The 15481-nt window shown below is 39.1% G+C and overlaps 1 protein-coding gene across 1 annotated transcript in view; it reads right to left on the bottom strand.

The window, feature by feature from the left end:
* Positions 1 to 15481, bottom strand: part of acap2a (ArfGAP with coiled-coil, ankyrin repeat and PH domains 2a) — a 104051-nt gene that overhangs the window by 29575 nt on the left and 58995 nt on the right. The window contains exons 7-17 of the mRNA XM_084411820.1: positions 15058 to 15102; positions 14852 to 14947; positions 14690 to 14764; positions 14564 to 14575; positions 13974 to 14086; positions 13613 to 13664; positions 13429 to 13529; positions 13225 to 13333; positions 1539 to 1744; positions 792 to 861; positions 616 to 710 (exon numbers count right to left, since the gene is read on the bottom strand). Coding sequence (XP_084267946.1) covers positions 616 to 710; positions 792 to 861; positions 1539 to 1744; positions 13225 to 13333; positions 13429 to 13529; positions 13613 to 13664; positions 13974 to 14086; positions 14564 to 14575; positions 14690 to 14764; positions 14852 to 14947; positions 15058 to 15102 — 974 coding nt within the window. The remainder of the gene's footprint in view (positions 1 to 615; positions 711 to 791; positions 862 to 1538; positions 1745 to 13224; positions 13334 to 13428; positions 13530 to 13612; positions 13665 to 13973; positions 14087 to 14563; positions 14576 to 14689; positions 14765 to 14851; positions 14948 to 15057; positions 15103 to 15481) is intronic.

Here is a 15481-nt window from a genome sequence, read left to right as displayed (position 1 = left end):
TTATCAACCTCTGTTCCCTTGGTCTGGTGAACCATCTGAGAATGTGCCATTCGTTTTCAAAGAATGAAAGCGAAACGCCGAAGGCATCCCCACCCCGGCTACCTAGGGTTCTGTAACATCTGCTCCCTCCAACCACCAGAGGAAGCCCTCACCACTGACCACACTCCATTTCTTCTACAGTTACTTCCTGCTTGTTAGGTATAAAGAGACATGTTTTCCTCTAACACTTTGCAAAGTTTCTTGTTATGAAGAAATTTTGCCTGTTTCTTGGCTATCATGTGTATTGGATTACTTTTTATTTGCTGTGATTGCCTCTTTGGACTGTCTATTTTGTTCACTGAACCTAGCCTGTATCTTTGACCATCTCTTTGCCTGTTGATTTGGATTTATTACTTAATAATTCAATACAACTTCTGCAAATGGATTCAAAACCAAAACCAAGCCCGAGTCTGTTACAGCTGTATAGCAACCAGTCATTAGTCATGACTTTTATTGAAAATGAACTCAGAGGACTACAGTTTTACTATTTACTATTACTATAATATTGTTGCAGTGTTCATCTTGTGGTTCACATCTATCAGAACTTCAGTCAAAATAAGGAGTGGCTGGAAATACCTGGGGTCTCCAGGCTGAGGTTTCTTTCCGCCCATCTCTTCTCTACGAGCTTCGTAGATCTGATTAATGACACAATTTCCCAGCTTGCACATCAACTGCGAACAGAAAAAAACATAAAGTGAAAAGACTGCTGAACATATTGCAAAAATGAAGAACAAAATGGTATGAATATTTACCTTAAGCAACTCTGGCTCCCATGAATCAAGTGTGAGGGATCGCACCTTTGAATTGTGAACTCCTAAACTCCTGAGAAGAAAATATGGGGAATGAAATACAAGCGATCCACAAAATAAGTGGAAAGTTGTGAATGAATTTAAAAAACATTTTGTTCTTTTTGGAAGACCTATAATTGGTGTATGCCATTACTCCAGTCTTCAGTTTCACACAATCCTTCAGTAATCATTCTAATATTAAATTGATAAAAAGTGACAGTCAAGACATTGACAGTCAAGACATACAGTATAATGTTACAAAAGATTTATATTTCAAATAAATGCTGTTCTTTTGAACTTTCTATTCATTAAGTAATCCTGAAAAATCCTGCCACAAAATATTGAACAGCAAAAATTCTAATATGCTGATTTGGTGGTCATAGACTGAAGATTCATAGGTCATAGATTGGTCTTTAATAGACTGAAGACTAGACTTAGACAAGCAATTATTCTTTACAACAAATTCTTGGATTGATATTTTGTTAGTATGGTGCAATGACATTCATACATTTTTAAATGTCTATTAAATTTCCTTAACCTTAAAAAAGAGAGAGATAGAAAAGCAAATAATCTAAGTTAGTTAACATTTGAACAGCAGTAAGCAGTGTTGTATTCCAAACAGTCTCTAAGACCACTTGGAGACAACTGTACAGTAAGTCTTAACTTTAGTGGACCAGATGCAGACCTCACATGTAAACACTGTGACAGTACCTGTGAATGCCTGAGCACTCAATACAGAGCGTGATGCCAAGGTTGATGCTAGCCCAGCGAGGATCACTCTGGCTACAGTCACAGCAGAACTCATTCCCAGTGATGGCCAGCACCCTCTGTAGAGCACTCTCGCCTTTAACTGGCTTCACCAACTCACAGCCTGAGTCTAGACTGCCCATAGATGCTGATGACTGCCTGTCCAGGCTCTACAGCATGTGAAATATAATCATTTTAGATACATAATAGTGGTCTAGTAGTAGTGGTCTGATATAGGTTATTCAATAGCAGATACAATCTTATAATCTTGTTGAAAGGATTCCGATTTCCTGACAGACATGGCAAGGTTAACAAAAATACCCAGCCTAAGATGGTTTGCTGGTCAGGCTTGTCTTTTGGTTGGTTTTAGAGGGGATTTGGTTATTTATTCGCTGGTTACCTATTTGCTGGAGAAACCAGCTGATGACCCAGTTAAACACTACCTTGGCCAGGTTAAAAGAGAAGTTAGACTGAGGAACAACTTAGTCAGGAGTGAAAACCTGAATAATCTTTTGAGATAAACTGTTCTGTACCATAAAATAACCATGTTGGGTATGCATTACATATGGGATAATGTAAAGTCAGTTGTTTATTAGCATATTATTAAAACTTGATTCTGACTGTCAATCACAGTATTTGGTGATCCACATTTCCTAACATTCAATGTAATCCATGATAGCCTTTTGTATTTTTTTAAATGTGTAATAAGTAAAATAATGTACAGGTCATTCTTGCAAAATAAACTGAAGCCCCTGTCAGGGTTTATTTTTTTGCGGTAATGAAAGGCTGACCATCAATTTTCTGTTACATAAACCGATACAGGGTGATCAGGACCCTAAAGAATCTGCATTCCAAGTTACAGTGTTTCTAAATACTAGTACATATTTCACTACAGTGTAACATGCCTTCCTCTATTTAAGTTCTCTCTTACCCACACTGTAAAATCTAATTAGTTGGGCTTACTTAAAAAAAAAAACCTTGCAAACCGATTGCCTCAAAAACAAACAAGTAAAGTGAAATAGGAATAGTATGTGGTACTGACAAATGCTTAGTTAGTATAGTTCACTTACACAAGAGTTCTAGTAACTAAAAAAGAACTGTAGAGAGTACTTGATAATTTACTTTAAATAAAATATAATTGTTACCATTATTGTGTTTTGCATGCTGAATGTTGAAGTCTGTGTGACTCAAGTATGATCAATTGCAAGATTGTCACAAATATAGAGGGATTATATAAACCCAATTAAAAGTTTCACAAGGTGTTTAGGACATAAGTGTAAGCAACAAAATTAGAAAAGATCATTAATTGACATGAAATATAGTTATGTTATACATCATTCATTCATACATACATACATATATATATATACATATACATACATATATATATATATACATATATATACATACATATACATTAGTGATGGGAAGTTCGGATCGTTTTACTGAAAATGGGCTACAAACAATACCGTTACGACCTCCCCCTAATGAACTTTTAAAATATCATCATAAGACCCCTTTAAATTCTTCAGCCCACAATAACTCTGGTCTAGCTTTCTTATTTTATGTATTAGAGAAATATAATCTAATATACACTTTATATTTGGTGTCCTTACATGTAACTACAATGAACTTAAAAAAATAAAAAAATAAAAAATTTTGCCTTGCAAAACACTTTTGCTGATATTGAGTTGGGATATGGGTAAGGTTAGGGACAGGTTTAGTGGTATGGTTAGGTTTAAGGTTGGGTTAAGGTTTATACCAAAGAGTCAAAAGTGTAATTATAGCTGTAATTACAGAAATTTATTACAGCTGTAATTACATGCAGGTATTATTTTAATTTTTTTTACAATGTAAAAACAAGTATGTACACAATAAGTGCATTGCATCAAATGATTAATTTAAACGTTAGTACATAGTAGTTAAAGACACTTAGGGCCAGATTTATGCGCCATCACAAACCCTATTTTGGCATTAAAAAACTACTGCCAGGATTTACTGCGACTAAGACGAGCAGTGAAAAATTAGCGCGGAAAAGACATGGACAAGGTTATTTTTGAGGCTGACCTTATTGGATATGCATTTGTAGGAGTTTCCCTTTCAGATGCAAAATTTATGGGAGGAGAATATTTAAATGAATTATGCAAGGTGATTTACTATGGTTTGCGCTAGTCGATTTACTGGTATTTGCGCCATTATTTAACATCCCCCCAAAAAAAAGCATGTCTTAAACCAGACGCTAATTTGCACTGCTCTTGGTGGACTGCGTTGGTCATTATGGAAATGATCCTTAATTTGTCATCAGTAGATCGTGTGCAGAACTTTCCACTCCCACTGCTGCTTTTCCCCCAAAAATTGTGCTCTCATGCTGATTTGTGCTACTTTTAAATTGTTGCTGTTGGTGGATTTTTTCCCTGTGAGTTAGTGGTTTGACATAGTGCATAAATTGCATTTGACTGAAATGCTTGTATTGTAATATTTCACTCATTGTATTTTCTACCAATGATAAAACTGTGATAGATGATGAGTTTTGTGAGGGAGGGGAACTGCCTTTGAGCTCCATTTTGAACACATTATAATTTTGAATACATTATGATGTTTATGATTACTACTATATAGTGATTTAAATGTTGAAATTGTGTATAATGCATAACAGTTACTGTAAATATGTATTGTAGGTATGGAAGTGTTATATCTTGAGTTTTGATCATTGGGATAGGGTCAATGGGCTATGGGTCATTTGACTAGGTTTGTTTAGGAGACCTGGCAACCCTAGGTGTTACCGGTGTTTCTGGTAACACAGTGTTCCACAGTGTTTGGCCATACACTGAGAGTAATAAATGTACTTGCTCACCATGGCATCTCACTGTTATTTTGATATTTTATACAAATAAAACCTATTTTGTTCAGGTGAACAACGGATGCTAAAATTATAAACATCTGCAGACACATTCATCAACATCAGTTTTGGTAAACGGAAGCTCAAGCATGTTTGCTTGACGTGAGAACCAATGAGGTTTATTCTTGTGTGTTACACAGCATGTTTGAGCTTCCTCAAGAACCAATGAGGTTCATTCTTGTGTTACGCAGGTTTGGTTGAGCTTCTGTTTATGTTCGCTGATCATTGTTTATATGTGAATAAAAAGCCTAAATTTAATCTGTTCATCATATAAAGTGATCATGTCTCCATAAAATTTGGACTAAACCGCTCAATTCACAAGGATTAGTTTTACAATCTCTTTAAGAACTTTTGTTGTGGTGGTTGCATAGCTGTCAATGGATGGACAAAAAATTCTCAGATTTCATTAAAAATATCTTCATTTGTGTTCCGAAGTCTAAAAAGGTTTGGGAGGACTTGAGGGTGAGTAATTGATGACAGAATTTTCATTTTTGGGTGAACTATCCCTTTAACTCAATGTAACTGTCACAGAGTCAGTCACATCCCCAAGCACCAGAATTCTCTGCTCCACCCACTCGTTCACATTCACCCGAATTCTGGTCAGCAACACCTGCACCAGCTCATCATACACTGTGTAAGCAGTCACTTCTCAGTTCACCTTTGTCTGGTCTTGTTGTTCCAAACCGAGGTACTTACCTAACTACCTACCTAAGATACTTACCAGTGCGATCTGATCTTCAGTCCTCTTCAGTCTTCAGTCATCTTCCAGTTTACTTCAATCTGCACTTACAAAAGATAGGAAAAGTAGAATGATTTCTCTGTTGACAGGACGAGCTTTGCAGTGGGCAAGATCCATTTGGGACGGGAATAGTGCCGTTACCCACTCGCTGATGGCTTTCACAACCCACTTCAAAGAAGTCTTCGGTCAAACTGCCAGTTCACACTCTGCATGATCAACTATATTGATTACTTCAAGGGAGATCCACCGTTACCGAATATGCACTTCAATTTCGTGCACTAGCTACCATCAGCAGTTGGAACGAAACCGCTTAGATCACAGCCTACTGTCAAGGTCTCAGTTCTGACATCCGTCAACAGATGGCGATCTATGATGATGTCATAGGTCAGCCATAGTTTTATTCAGCATTCCATCCGAATCTCCCGATGTCTCAGCCCGCTCTGCATCCTCCATCCTCCTCACCATCTTTCGCACCCCCAACACCTGAACCCATGCTGATTGACACCTTCAACTGGTCAAATACAGAGCATCAACGAATAATCTTTAATCGACTTTGTTTGTACTGTTGGGCAGAAGGACATCCCATGCCAGTGTGTCCAGTTAGTCCACCATGCTCAGTGGTGAGTACTATCCAACTACCTCCTATTACACCCTTGACAAGAACTGATGTCATTGTAATGACTCCCTGTCATTCTGTTGCAGTGAAAGGCCTCATTGACTCATTGGGATCGGCAGGCAACCTTCTCTGCAAGCTCCACCTACAGAAAATAACCTGCTCAGAAGCTTTAAACATCCACTCGATCCAGGGGAAAACCTCTGGGCTGTGGTTACATTCGACACTGCACCCCCACTTTGATGCTCCGCATCGGATGCCTCCATCAGGAACAGATTTCATTCATGATGGTGGAGGGTACCACTGCTGACGTCACCAGCCCATGGATGTTACAACACTATCCTACCATCTGCTGGAAGAATGATGATTCAACAGTGGAGTGATTTCTGTATCAAGCCTGTCAAGAAACTGTCCATCAAACCATCCATCAACAGTAAAAAATCATCTTCTGAAACCATTGTAATCAACTCCACCACCATTAAGAGTCCAAAAACTTACAATTAACAGGAAACCCCCCTTGAGTGCTGGGTGTTCCAGGATGTTTTCAGCAAGCATCTCCTCCAACCAAGTTACCATCATATCAGCCATGGGACTGTGCTATTGACTTGCTGCCAGGGGCAATGTTACCCAAGGGTATATCCATTGTCCATCCCGCAACAGAAGGCCATGGAAGAGTACATCGAGGAGGCTCTTAAGCAAGAATTCATCCATCCATCAACTTCCCCTGGCGCTTCAAGCTTCTTCTTCTTTGGAAAAAAGGATGGAGGTTTGGGGCCCTGTACTGACTATCGCACTCTCAACTTACAGACCATTACGTACCGTTACCCTCTTCCTCTGGTCCACCTTTACCTGAAGCTCGAGAAGTGCAAGTTCCGCTGTGACACCATTCACTTCACTTGTCTATGTCAGCAACGAACATGGTATTTAAATGTACCAGAGGAAGGTACAAGCTGTTCAGAACTGGCCACAACCATCATCTGTCAAAGACCTTCAGCACCTTCTGGGGTTTGCAAATTTCTATAGGAGATTTATTGCCAATTTCAACCAGATCAGTTCACCACTCATCTCACTGCTTCGCAACAGGCCCAAGTCTCTGTCATGGTCTGTCTGTCAAGTCTTCTGCCACCAATGCCTTCGACCAGTTGAAAGAAGCTTTCTGCACAGCTACTACCCTCGCACACCCCAATCCTGAACTCTTGGTAGAACTCTAGGTAGCAGCTGTTTTGTCTCAGCGGCAGGGTGAGCCTCCTATCCTCCATCCATGTGCCTTCTATTCATAGAAACTGTCCACGGTGGAGTGCAACTACGATATTGGCAACTACAAACTGCTGGCCATTAAACAGGCTTCAGAGGAATGGAGATACTGGCTGGAGGGAGCTAAACATAAGTTTGAAGTAATCACAGACCACAGGAATTTGGAATATCTTCATGAAGCAAAGAGACTGAATCCCGGACAAGCTCGCTGGGCCCTATTCGTCACCCGTTTCAACTTCACTGTATCCTATATACCCTGTCACAAGAACCAGAAAGCAGATGCACTGTACCGTATGCATAATCCAGAACAGTCCCATTCAATGGTCCCTTGATGACCAGATCGCTAAGGCCACGCGATCAGAGCCAGCTCCGCCAGGAGTTCCTGAGGGAAGGACATATGTTCCAACTGCCCTTCGCCAATCCCTTATGGACTCAGTTCATACATCTCCGGACTCTGGACAACCAGGCAGCCTCTCGCTCATAAGCGATCGGTACTGGTGTCCCAGGATGTCTCCCGATATATCAGGGGATGCTCAGTCTGTGCCATCTCCAAGGTTCCTCAGAAGCTACCTGAAGGTAAACTGGTACCCTTACCAATCCCATGACGACCTTGGTCACAAATCGGAATCAATTTCCTGTCGGAAAATCAGTGGACTTACCATGCTCTGACTCCAACACCTGTGTCCTATTGATCGTTTCTTGAAGGCATGCAAACTGATCCCACTCAAAGGTTTACCAAAAGCCCTAAAAACCGCCGAAACCCTTTTCCAGCATGTATTTTGCCATTTTGGAATCCCAGAGGACATCGTATCTGACTGCAGTCCACAATTCATCTCCAGAGTGTGGCATGCCTTCTTCCAATTACTCGGGTTCACTGTAAGGTCCCGATCACAGCTAACGCGTTTTTCAGGTTAGAAAACACGAGGCACTCAGCACTGCCCCGATCACACAGAACGAGCAGTGCGCTGTGTTTTTTATGTCAGTCAAGTAAACGTCAAATCAGCCTTTTATTAACTTAATTTACTTTCTGTTAACATGGTTTGTGAAGTTGTTAAGCTCCCGGTAACCCGCGAGAGCACCACAAGTTTATCCTCCATCATCGCACTCTCCGGGCATTCAAAGCAACTGTAGCTTTCATCACTACAACGGAAGGCCTGCCTCTCCATTCATTCGATTGGACAGTGGAAAAAAAAACGCGATGACGTCGGGCGTAGACCCCGAAGCCGCCGGCAGGTGCCGCCATTTGCGCCATTTAGAATTTCAGCCGCCGCCAGCCAATAATTTCGTAAGCCAAATTGAGCCGCCATCTGATAAAGTTTGGCTGAGCCGGCTAGAATTATTTGCATCAAATAATAATTCTATCACATAGAGACATACACACACGAAATATATAAACAATACACGAGATCTATTTTCCCACTGGATTCATAACAGCACAGTCTTGTGCTCGTTGCTACGATACACAGACTCACAGTGAATTGACGACCAATTAAAATTGTTCATTTTCCGTACAGAAGAAGCGATGCATTTTTTTCTCGCACTGAGGTGAAATGGCGGAAAGAAGCAAGCAAGGTAATTTTGATCTCACTTCTCATATACTTTCCTAATTCCTACTTACTTTTTTTTTAAACTTAGGCCTACCCAGACTTTTGTTAAATCTTCAGGGAACGGTTGCACAAACACCTGAATCAAAGATTGATGTTATGAACCAAATATTCTGGAACGGAGAGATTTATAGCACTGAACGTGATATTACTGCAGTAATAAACCACCGTTTCCACATTGCTAATTCACGACGCATGCTTCAGTGTACATTGAAGTGAAATGTGCAAAACTTTGTCCAAAATAATACTGATAACAGTGTGTGTTTATATTAAGGCACGGCAGGCAAAAAGTTTTTTTTTTACTGGTCAATTTTGAGATTTTTGGATATTTGTCTTCAATAACATGTCTTCTTTCAGACTTGTGGTGAAAAAAAGTCAGAAATACACATTTAGGTCTTTATTTTACTACACTTCGTCTGTTTGCGTCTGTAGATTTTCTCATAAATTCAACAAAGGTTTGCGTTCTTAATCAAAATACTTCTCCGCGATCTCTGCCGTCACCCTCTCATCACATGCACCGTTAGGAAGCTCTCTCTCTTCTGTACAATCCTGTTGGATCCGAATATGGTCATTTCCTTTTTATCAGCAACCAATCGTGAAAGTAAAAAGACTGAATGCGCGATGTCATTGGCTGATGATAAATCTTTAAAAGCCCGTTTTCTCAAAATGACCTTTCTCTCATACTCCAAGTCGGAAATCTCCACTTCAGAAGTACCTAGTTATATTATGAAGACATTTACAGAGGGATTTGTAAATATATTATTCCTAGCCTGATATATATATAACATTTTATTCCCAAAAACATGGCGAAAATAATTTTTTTAAGGCTATTGACACAGTATATTCTGATTTACAGGATAACAAAAGTAGATATCCATAAATCCCTCTGTAATTTTTTTCCCATCTAATATGTGAACACAATGAAAAAAATATTTTTAACCTGGCTTTATCCAATACTCAGATTTCGTTTTTTTAAATATATGCAAATTAGCACATATTTAATTACATAGACATCTGTAGACATGAAGTGGCAGCTTCAGCCATTTGCAGCTATAAAAAGTTTGGCGGCTGCAGCAGCCATTTAGGTTTTGGCTGAGCCGGCTAGCCAGCCAATAACTTCATCAGCCAGCCATTATTCTCAAAACAAATGGCTTCGGGCTGTAGTCGGGCGCTTTTTCCGCTCAGAGTTGCTTTTTTTTTAACTGCAAAAACGCGAGGCAGGTGGTAAAACGCGAGGCGCCTGGGGCGCATAAACAGCGCGCAGAACACTCACTGCCATAGGAAAACAATTGAAAAAAGGCGCCTCTCACTGAAAAAAATGCGTTTGGTGTGATCGGGGCCTAAGTCTGTCTTCAGGGTACCACCCTCAGTCCAATGGGCAGACTGAGCGGAAGATCCAGGGGATATCTGCGGTCAAATTCCCACAATCGCCAAGACAGCTAGAGCCGCTATCTCCCTTGGGCCGAGTATGCTCAGAACTCTCTGCGTCAAGCCACCACTGAATTAATCCCTTTTCAGTGCATACTCGGTTACCAACAGACAGTTTCCCTGGTCAGGTGAGCCTTTCGACGTTCCAGCTGTCAACCATTGGTTCCAGGAGAGCGAGAGGGTCTGGGACTCAGCTCACATCCATCTGCAGAGGGCAGTTTGGAAACATAGGAGCCAGTCCGACGCAAGAAGAGCTGCTACACCCCAATACCATCCGGGACAGAAGGTCTGGCTCTCCATCAGGGACATCCGTCTTCGACTGCCCTGTCGCAAGTGCCTGCTACGTCAGTCCATTGTCCATCCAGAGGCAGATCAACTAAGTCACCTACCATATGAACCTTCCACCTCACTACCACCATCATTCCATGTATCACTACTCAAACCTTTCACTAATCCTCTGGTTCCTTCTTCCCAGGGTCTGGTGCTGATGACATACCTCTTCATCCTCCAGTGGATGCAGATGAGGAACACATCTATAAAGTCAGCACTATCCTGGACTCCCGACGATGGGGCGGCCGCCTGGAATACCTCGATTGGGAGGGTCACGCCCCAAGGAAAGATCGTGGGTCACTCGTGACGACATTCTGGACCTATTTCTGTTGACTGAGTTCCATACCAACCATCCCAATCGTCCAGCACCAAGAGGTAGAGGTGTTCCCGTTGTCTTCCACTGCGGTCATTGGAAGCGGAGTGAGGTGTACACAGGCTTTATGGGAGTTCTTAATGACGGGAGACAGGCGCAGGTGGTTAATATTCCAGGGATTGGGAACGAGTGGGTGGAGTTGAGGAATCTGGAGCAGGTAAAGAGGATGAGTTTGTAACAGTAATATTGAGTTAATACATATAAAAACACAAACCAAAACATTCTCAGAGGCTTTTGCATCTGAACTCTTCATGTCTGCTTGAAAGAAAAAAGAAAGATGTATGCAAGTTGTTATAAAGAATGCATATATCATTCATTTAAAGGAAGCCTGTGATCTTCTTTTGGAGAAGTGGTTTTATTTAATTTTAAGATAATATTTTTATGTCACAGCAGTTAAACCCCTTACCTGTCAGGGATCACTGGTGATCCCAGATTATTTAAGTTCAAAATATGTTTGAGCTTATATATCTCAATATTAATAACAGTCTGGTTAATTTTGAGTCTTGAACTATAAACTCTCAAGTGTTGGCTTTCTAAATGTATGTGTGTTATGTTTCTATTCAGAATTACTTATGAGCAGTAACCTTTTTATTTTGGGCATTTCATGTATGCAGCACTTGCCAAAATTGGGGGTGATGGGGAAGGGGTTAAATCTGTCTGTATTGCATGTTCAAACTTTAAAATCATTAATATTAACAGGTCAATAGATGTTTTCTCCGGGAGTATATAATGGGTTTGGAAATTTTAGAGAAATTCTAAATTAATGCATTACAATTTAACTAAACCCATTAGATTTTAAAATCTTATTGTATTTCGTCGACTAAAACAAAAACAATTCAGATGACTAAAACTAAATGGCATTTTAGTCAAAAGACTATGACTAAAAATAAATCAAAATATGTTGTCAAAATTAACACTGGAGTCGGTCACCGTGATTTTGCCAAGTAAGACATGATCCTGGATCATAATATTTTGTTGATCCTGGAATAACATTCCTGTCCCAAAATTTAGTCCTTACCCTATTCCTACCCCTAAACCTAACCCTACCCATAACTTTTCCCTAAAATCTGAGGGAAATGAGAGGTGAATAACACTGATGTTGAAGCACTTCACCCTGGGTCTAAGCCTAAACTTAACATAAACTGTAAACGTGTCCCTCAAATCTGATTGGTTGATTGGAAAGTTGTTCCAGGATCAACAAATATGTTGATCCAGGAACATGTGGTACTTGGTGAAATCACGTTCACCCACTGGAGTCGACGTGTCGGAGCGGTCAAATGTGGCATCTACGTATACATCTCTATGACCCGCCCTGTCTCTTCCAATGATGAAGTTCCACTTACGTGTTCTGTTCCGTACATACTGTACTAACCCACAGAAACATTTCTACTCATGAAAGGTGAAGCTAATAAACATATGATTACGACAGCATATGATTTGTTTGTGATTTTCATAAGATTTGGGCTATTTTTATAGGAATAAAGGATGTTTACATGAGAAATGCTAAGCAGGTGTAGGGATTAGCTTTTTCTAAACTGTTACAAACAACATATATCTGCTTTATTATATGACCAAAATGACCACATTAGATCGCAATCAGAAGTTATTACAAACACTAGATGGTGGTTTACAGTGAACTTTGAGTAAAAGCATAGTATTAATCTCATAAATTAACACATGTAGCTTGATCCTAATTATAATTCACCTTTTACCCAGATACGATTATATTTCATGATGCATGATTCATGTAAGGTTGTAAGAATTATTATTTTTTGTTTCTTTTGTAAATTAGTATAATGTAATTTGGGATCAAAGGGATGTGGATGGGTAAGCCAAAGTAATGCCACAACTTATTTGTAAATTACAATTGTAATTTTTTTCTCCCAACAAAATCAAAGTCAATATTTCTAGCTGCTGAATCCAAGACCAGTGACCAAGACTACTGATTTGAACTCCAAAAATCCACGTATTACAAGATTCATTTTTGTAATCTACATGTGACATCAACATTGCAGCAAGCTAGAAGCTAGTAGAGGTTGAGCTATTGTATTGAACGTTGTAACAAGCTATTTTATGGATGGTAACTAATATTATTACTGAAATCTTATTAGTAATTAGTTACTACAATATTACTGCAAAAAGTAATATTATTACACGCGTTATTAGTGTTGCATTACTGTCCAACACTGTCTGGGAATTACCTATTGCTGTCTCCTGCTATATCAGTAGATTTTTTGTTGCTTTAACTTTTAATTCAATTCTGTTGCATCTCAACATTTCCAATTGTGTATCTTTACTTTTGGGTTAACCACGTTCCAGTGGCTTGAAGAGTCTGACTCTCACACCATTGACCTGAATTTGAGTCCCAGCTCTGACAAGTACTAGATTAATGTGTTTTGAGTTGACTCACAATAGTTGTTTCTTCTCCATTCTCTCTGAAGGCCGTAGCAATGCTGTTCTGCACAGCTTTGATCCATGCCTGCCGCAGTTTCTCAGAGTCTGCCTGCATCATCCAGCTCCTGATACGCAACAGGTCATACAAGTCAAACTTTGAATACAAAAAAGACTTTGTATCTCTGAATCTGCTACCCAGAGAAGACAGACTCAAACATACTTGGATGGGGACACCACTTCGAAACAGAACCGTCTTTCCACATCCTCACAGTGTTTAACAGTGCAGAGTCTCAGATCTTCTACCACTACAGTGGGGTTATCCTGAAACATTTCAGCACATAACTGTAGAAAACCACTGTAGTTACAGTGCAACAACTTTATTTAAGTCTTTACAACAGACTTACCCTGAATCTCTTTTGATAAACCAGCTGACTGTTTTGAATAGAAAACCATCGTCTATTAGGGGAAGAAAATAACTGGATTCAGCCACAGATTAAAGGTTTTATGAGAGAGTATTTGTGGACAGTAGAAAGTAAAAAGTGTTCAAGATGGTTTTGGAGATCCAGGATGTGTGGCAAATGATTTAAAACTAGAGAAGTATGCAATATGCTACCTGTCAATAAGCCAAGAAACAAGATGAGGGCAAAAAAAAAAAAAAAAAAAAAAATCTATAAAAAAAGTTGCAGATGAGAAAAATTTATTCTGAAATGAAATGTCAGCTTACTCCCAACACAAACAGTTCACTACCACAATGAGCAGCCACACCTGTTCCAGGTTTTGAAGGCATTGCTTGCTCTTTTGAAGAGGTATCCCTCCATAGCTATTCCATTATCAGTATCTACATTATATTCCAGTTTTGTGTCTTCAGTGGAGAAATCCTTGAACATCCACATAGAAAAGTAACAGTCAGTAATATTATATGCAGTGATTGGTTCATTATAGTTGCTCAAAATTTCAGGGAAAAAGTTACTGCATAAAAAACACAAATGAGAACATATTTGTGTCATATTTTACACTAAAATAAACTTTAAAAAATAGATAAAGAAAAATATTTTAGGACCATTAAGATTTGTGATTCTTATTTATTTTATCCATCCAAGGATAAAATAAATAAATAAAAGAAATCACTATAAAAGCAATACAAAAAAATACATTCACAATGTATAAATACTTTTGAAATATTTAAAAATATTAATACATATTTTCACAATGTAAATTTTCTGAATAGTCCTAAAAAGGCTTAAATTTCTTTATGCAAAATAGAATTTCTTAGTATCTCGGGTGAAATATACTTCATGATATCCAATGCTATTTGTTAAAATTGCCTACAACTATTTAAGAGAGAGAAGTTTTACCTGCAAAGCAGCCTGATTGGTGTAGAAAGAAAACAGGAGTTAGATTTGTAGAGGAAGATACAGAATAAGTTTCTTAAAGTATGTGTTTTCAATGGAATTAAAAATTAGTTTCTGCTCATATTTTACCATCTGTTGGATAGTTGAGTGTTTTTGCTCCATGTCTCTTTTTTCCTTTGCTGAATCCACCACCAGCTGATCCAACTGACAAACCAAACACCCAACAAAATGAGCTTCGCATTTGAACACACATGAAATGCATGTGTACATTTTTAATTCATGCCTTTGTACCTGACCACTGAGCTGCTTCATTAATGGTTGAAGCTGGCTAAAGAAATCATATCCTTGATGGAAAAACGTGAGGTTGGCATTCATATAGGACAGCATCTACAAAGACAGATTATAAAGAATGTATTTTTTAAATCTGTAATTAATTTTTTCCTCTGTAAATAATGCAGCTTAAGTTAACTTTAATTTGTAGTTCTTCTAAATCTTACAGATTTGAGGATTTCCAATCTTCTTTTGGACTGAAGGACATTTATCTGAAAAAGAAGCAAAACAGGTATAAACAACAAATGGAAAGATGGTCGGAACACTTGTCGAATTGACAAAGCCTTGTCTGATTTAAGCCTATCTTCTTCGGTTGTCCATCGAAATCCGATGATGACGTCCACGCCTTTAACGGTGAGATCTTTGATGGCTGAACAGTCCTAACCTATTTTGTGGTTGTGTGTAGCATCCTAATATTAAAGAAGTTGCCATCTAATCTGAAGTCCACTGCCACACCACTGCTGTTTTCAATCTTGTTGTGGAGAAGCTTGGTGACACACAGGAGGAAGATGTTAAAGAGCACTGGCGGTAGCACACACCCCTGTGCGTACAAGGAAGGGCTCGGACTGTTGTCCGCCTATGGTCAACCGA

The sequence above is a fragment of the Rutilus rutilus genome (genome assembly GCF_951802725.1).
Source record: "Rutilus rutilus genome assembly, chromosome: 6".
Lineage (NCBI taxonomy): Eukaryota > Metazoa > Chordata > Actinopteri > Cypriniformes > Leuciscidae > Rutilus > Rutilus rutilus.
This window is presented reverse-complemented; position numbering and strand designations above follow the sequence as displayed.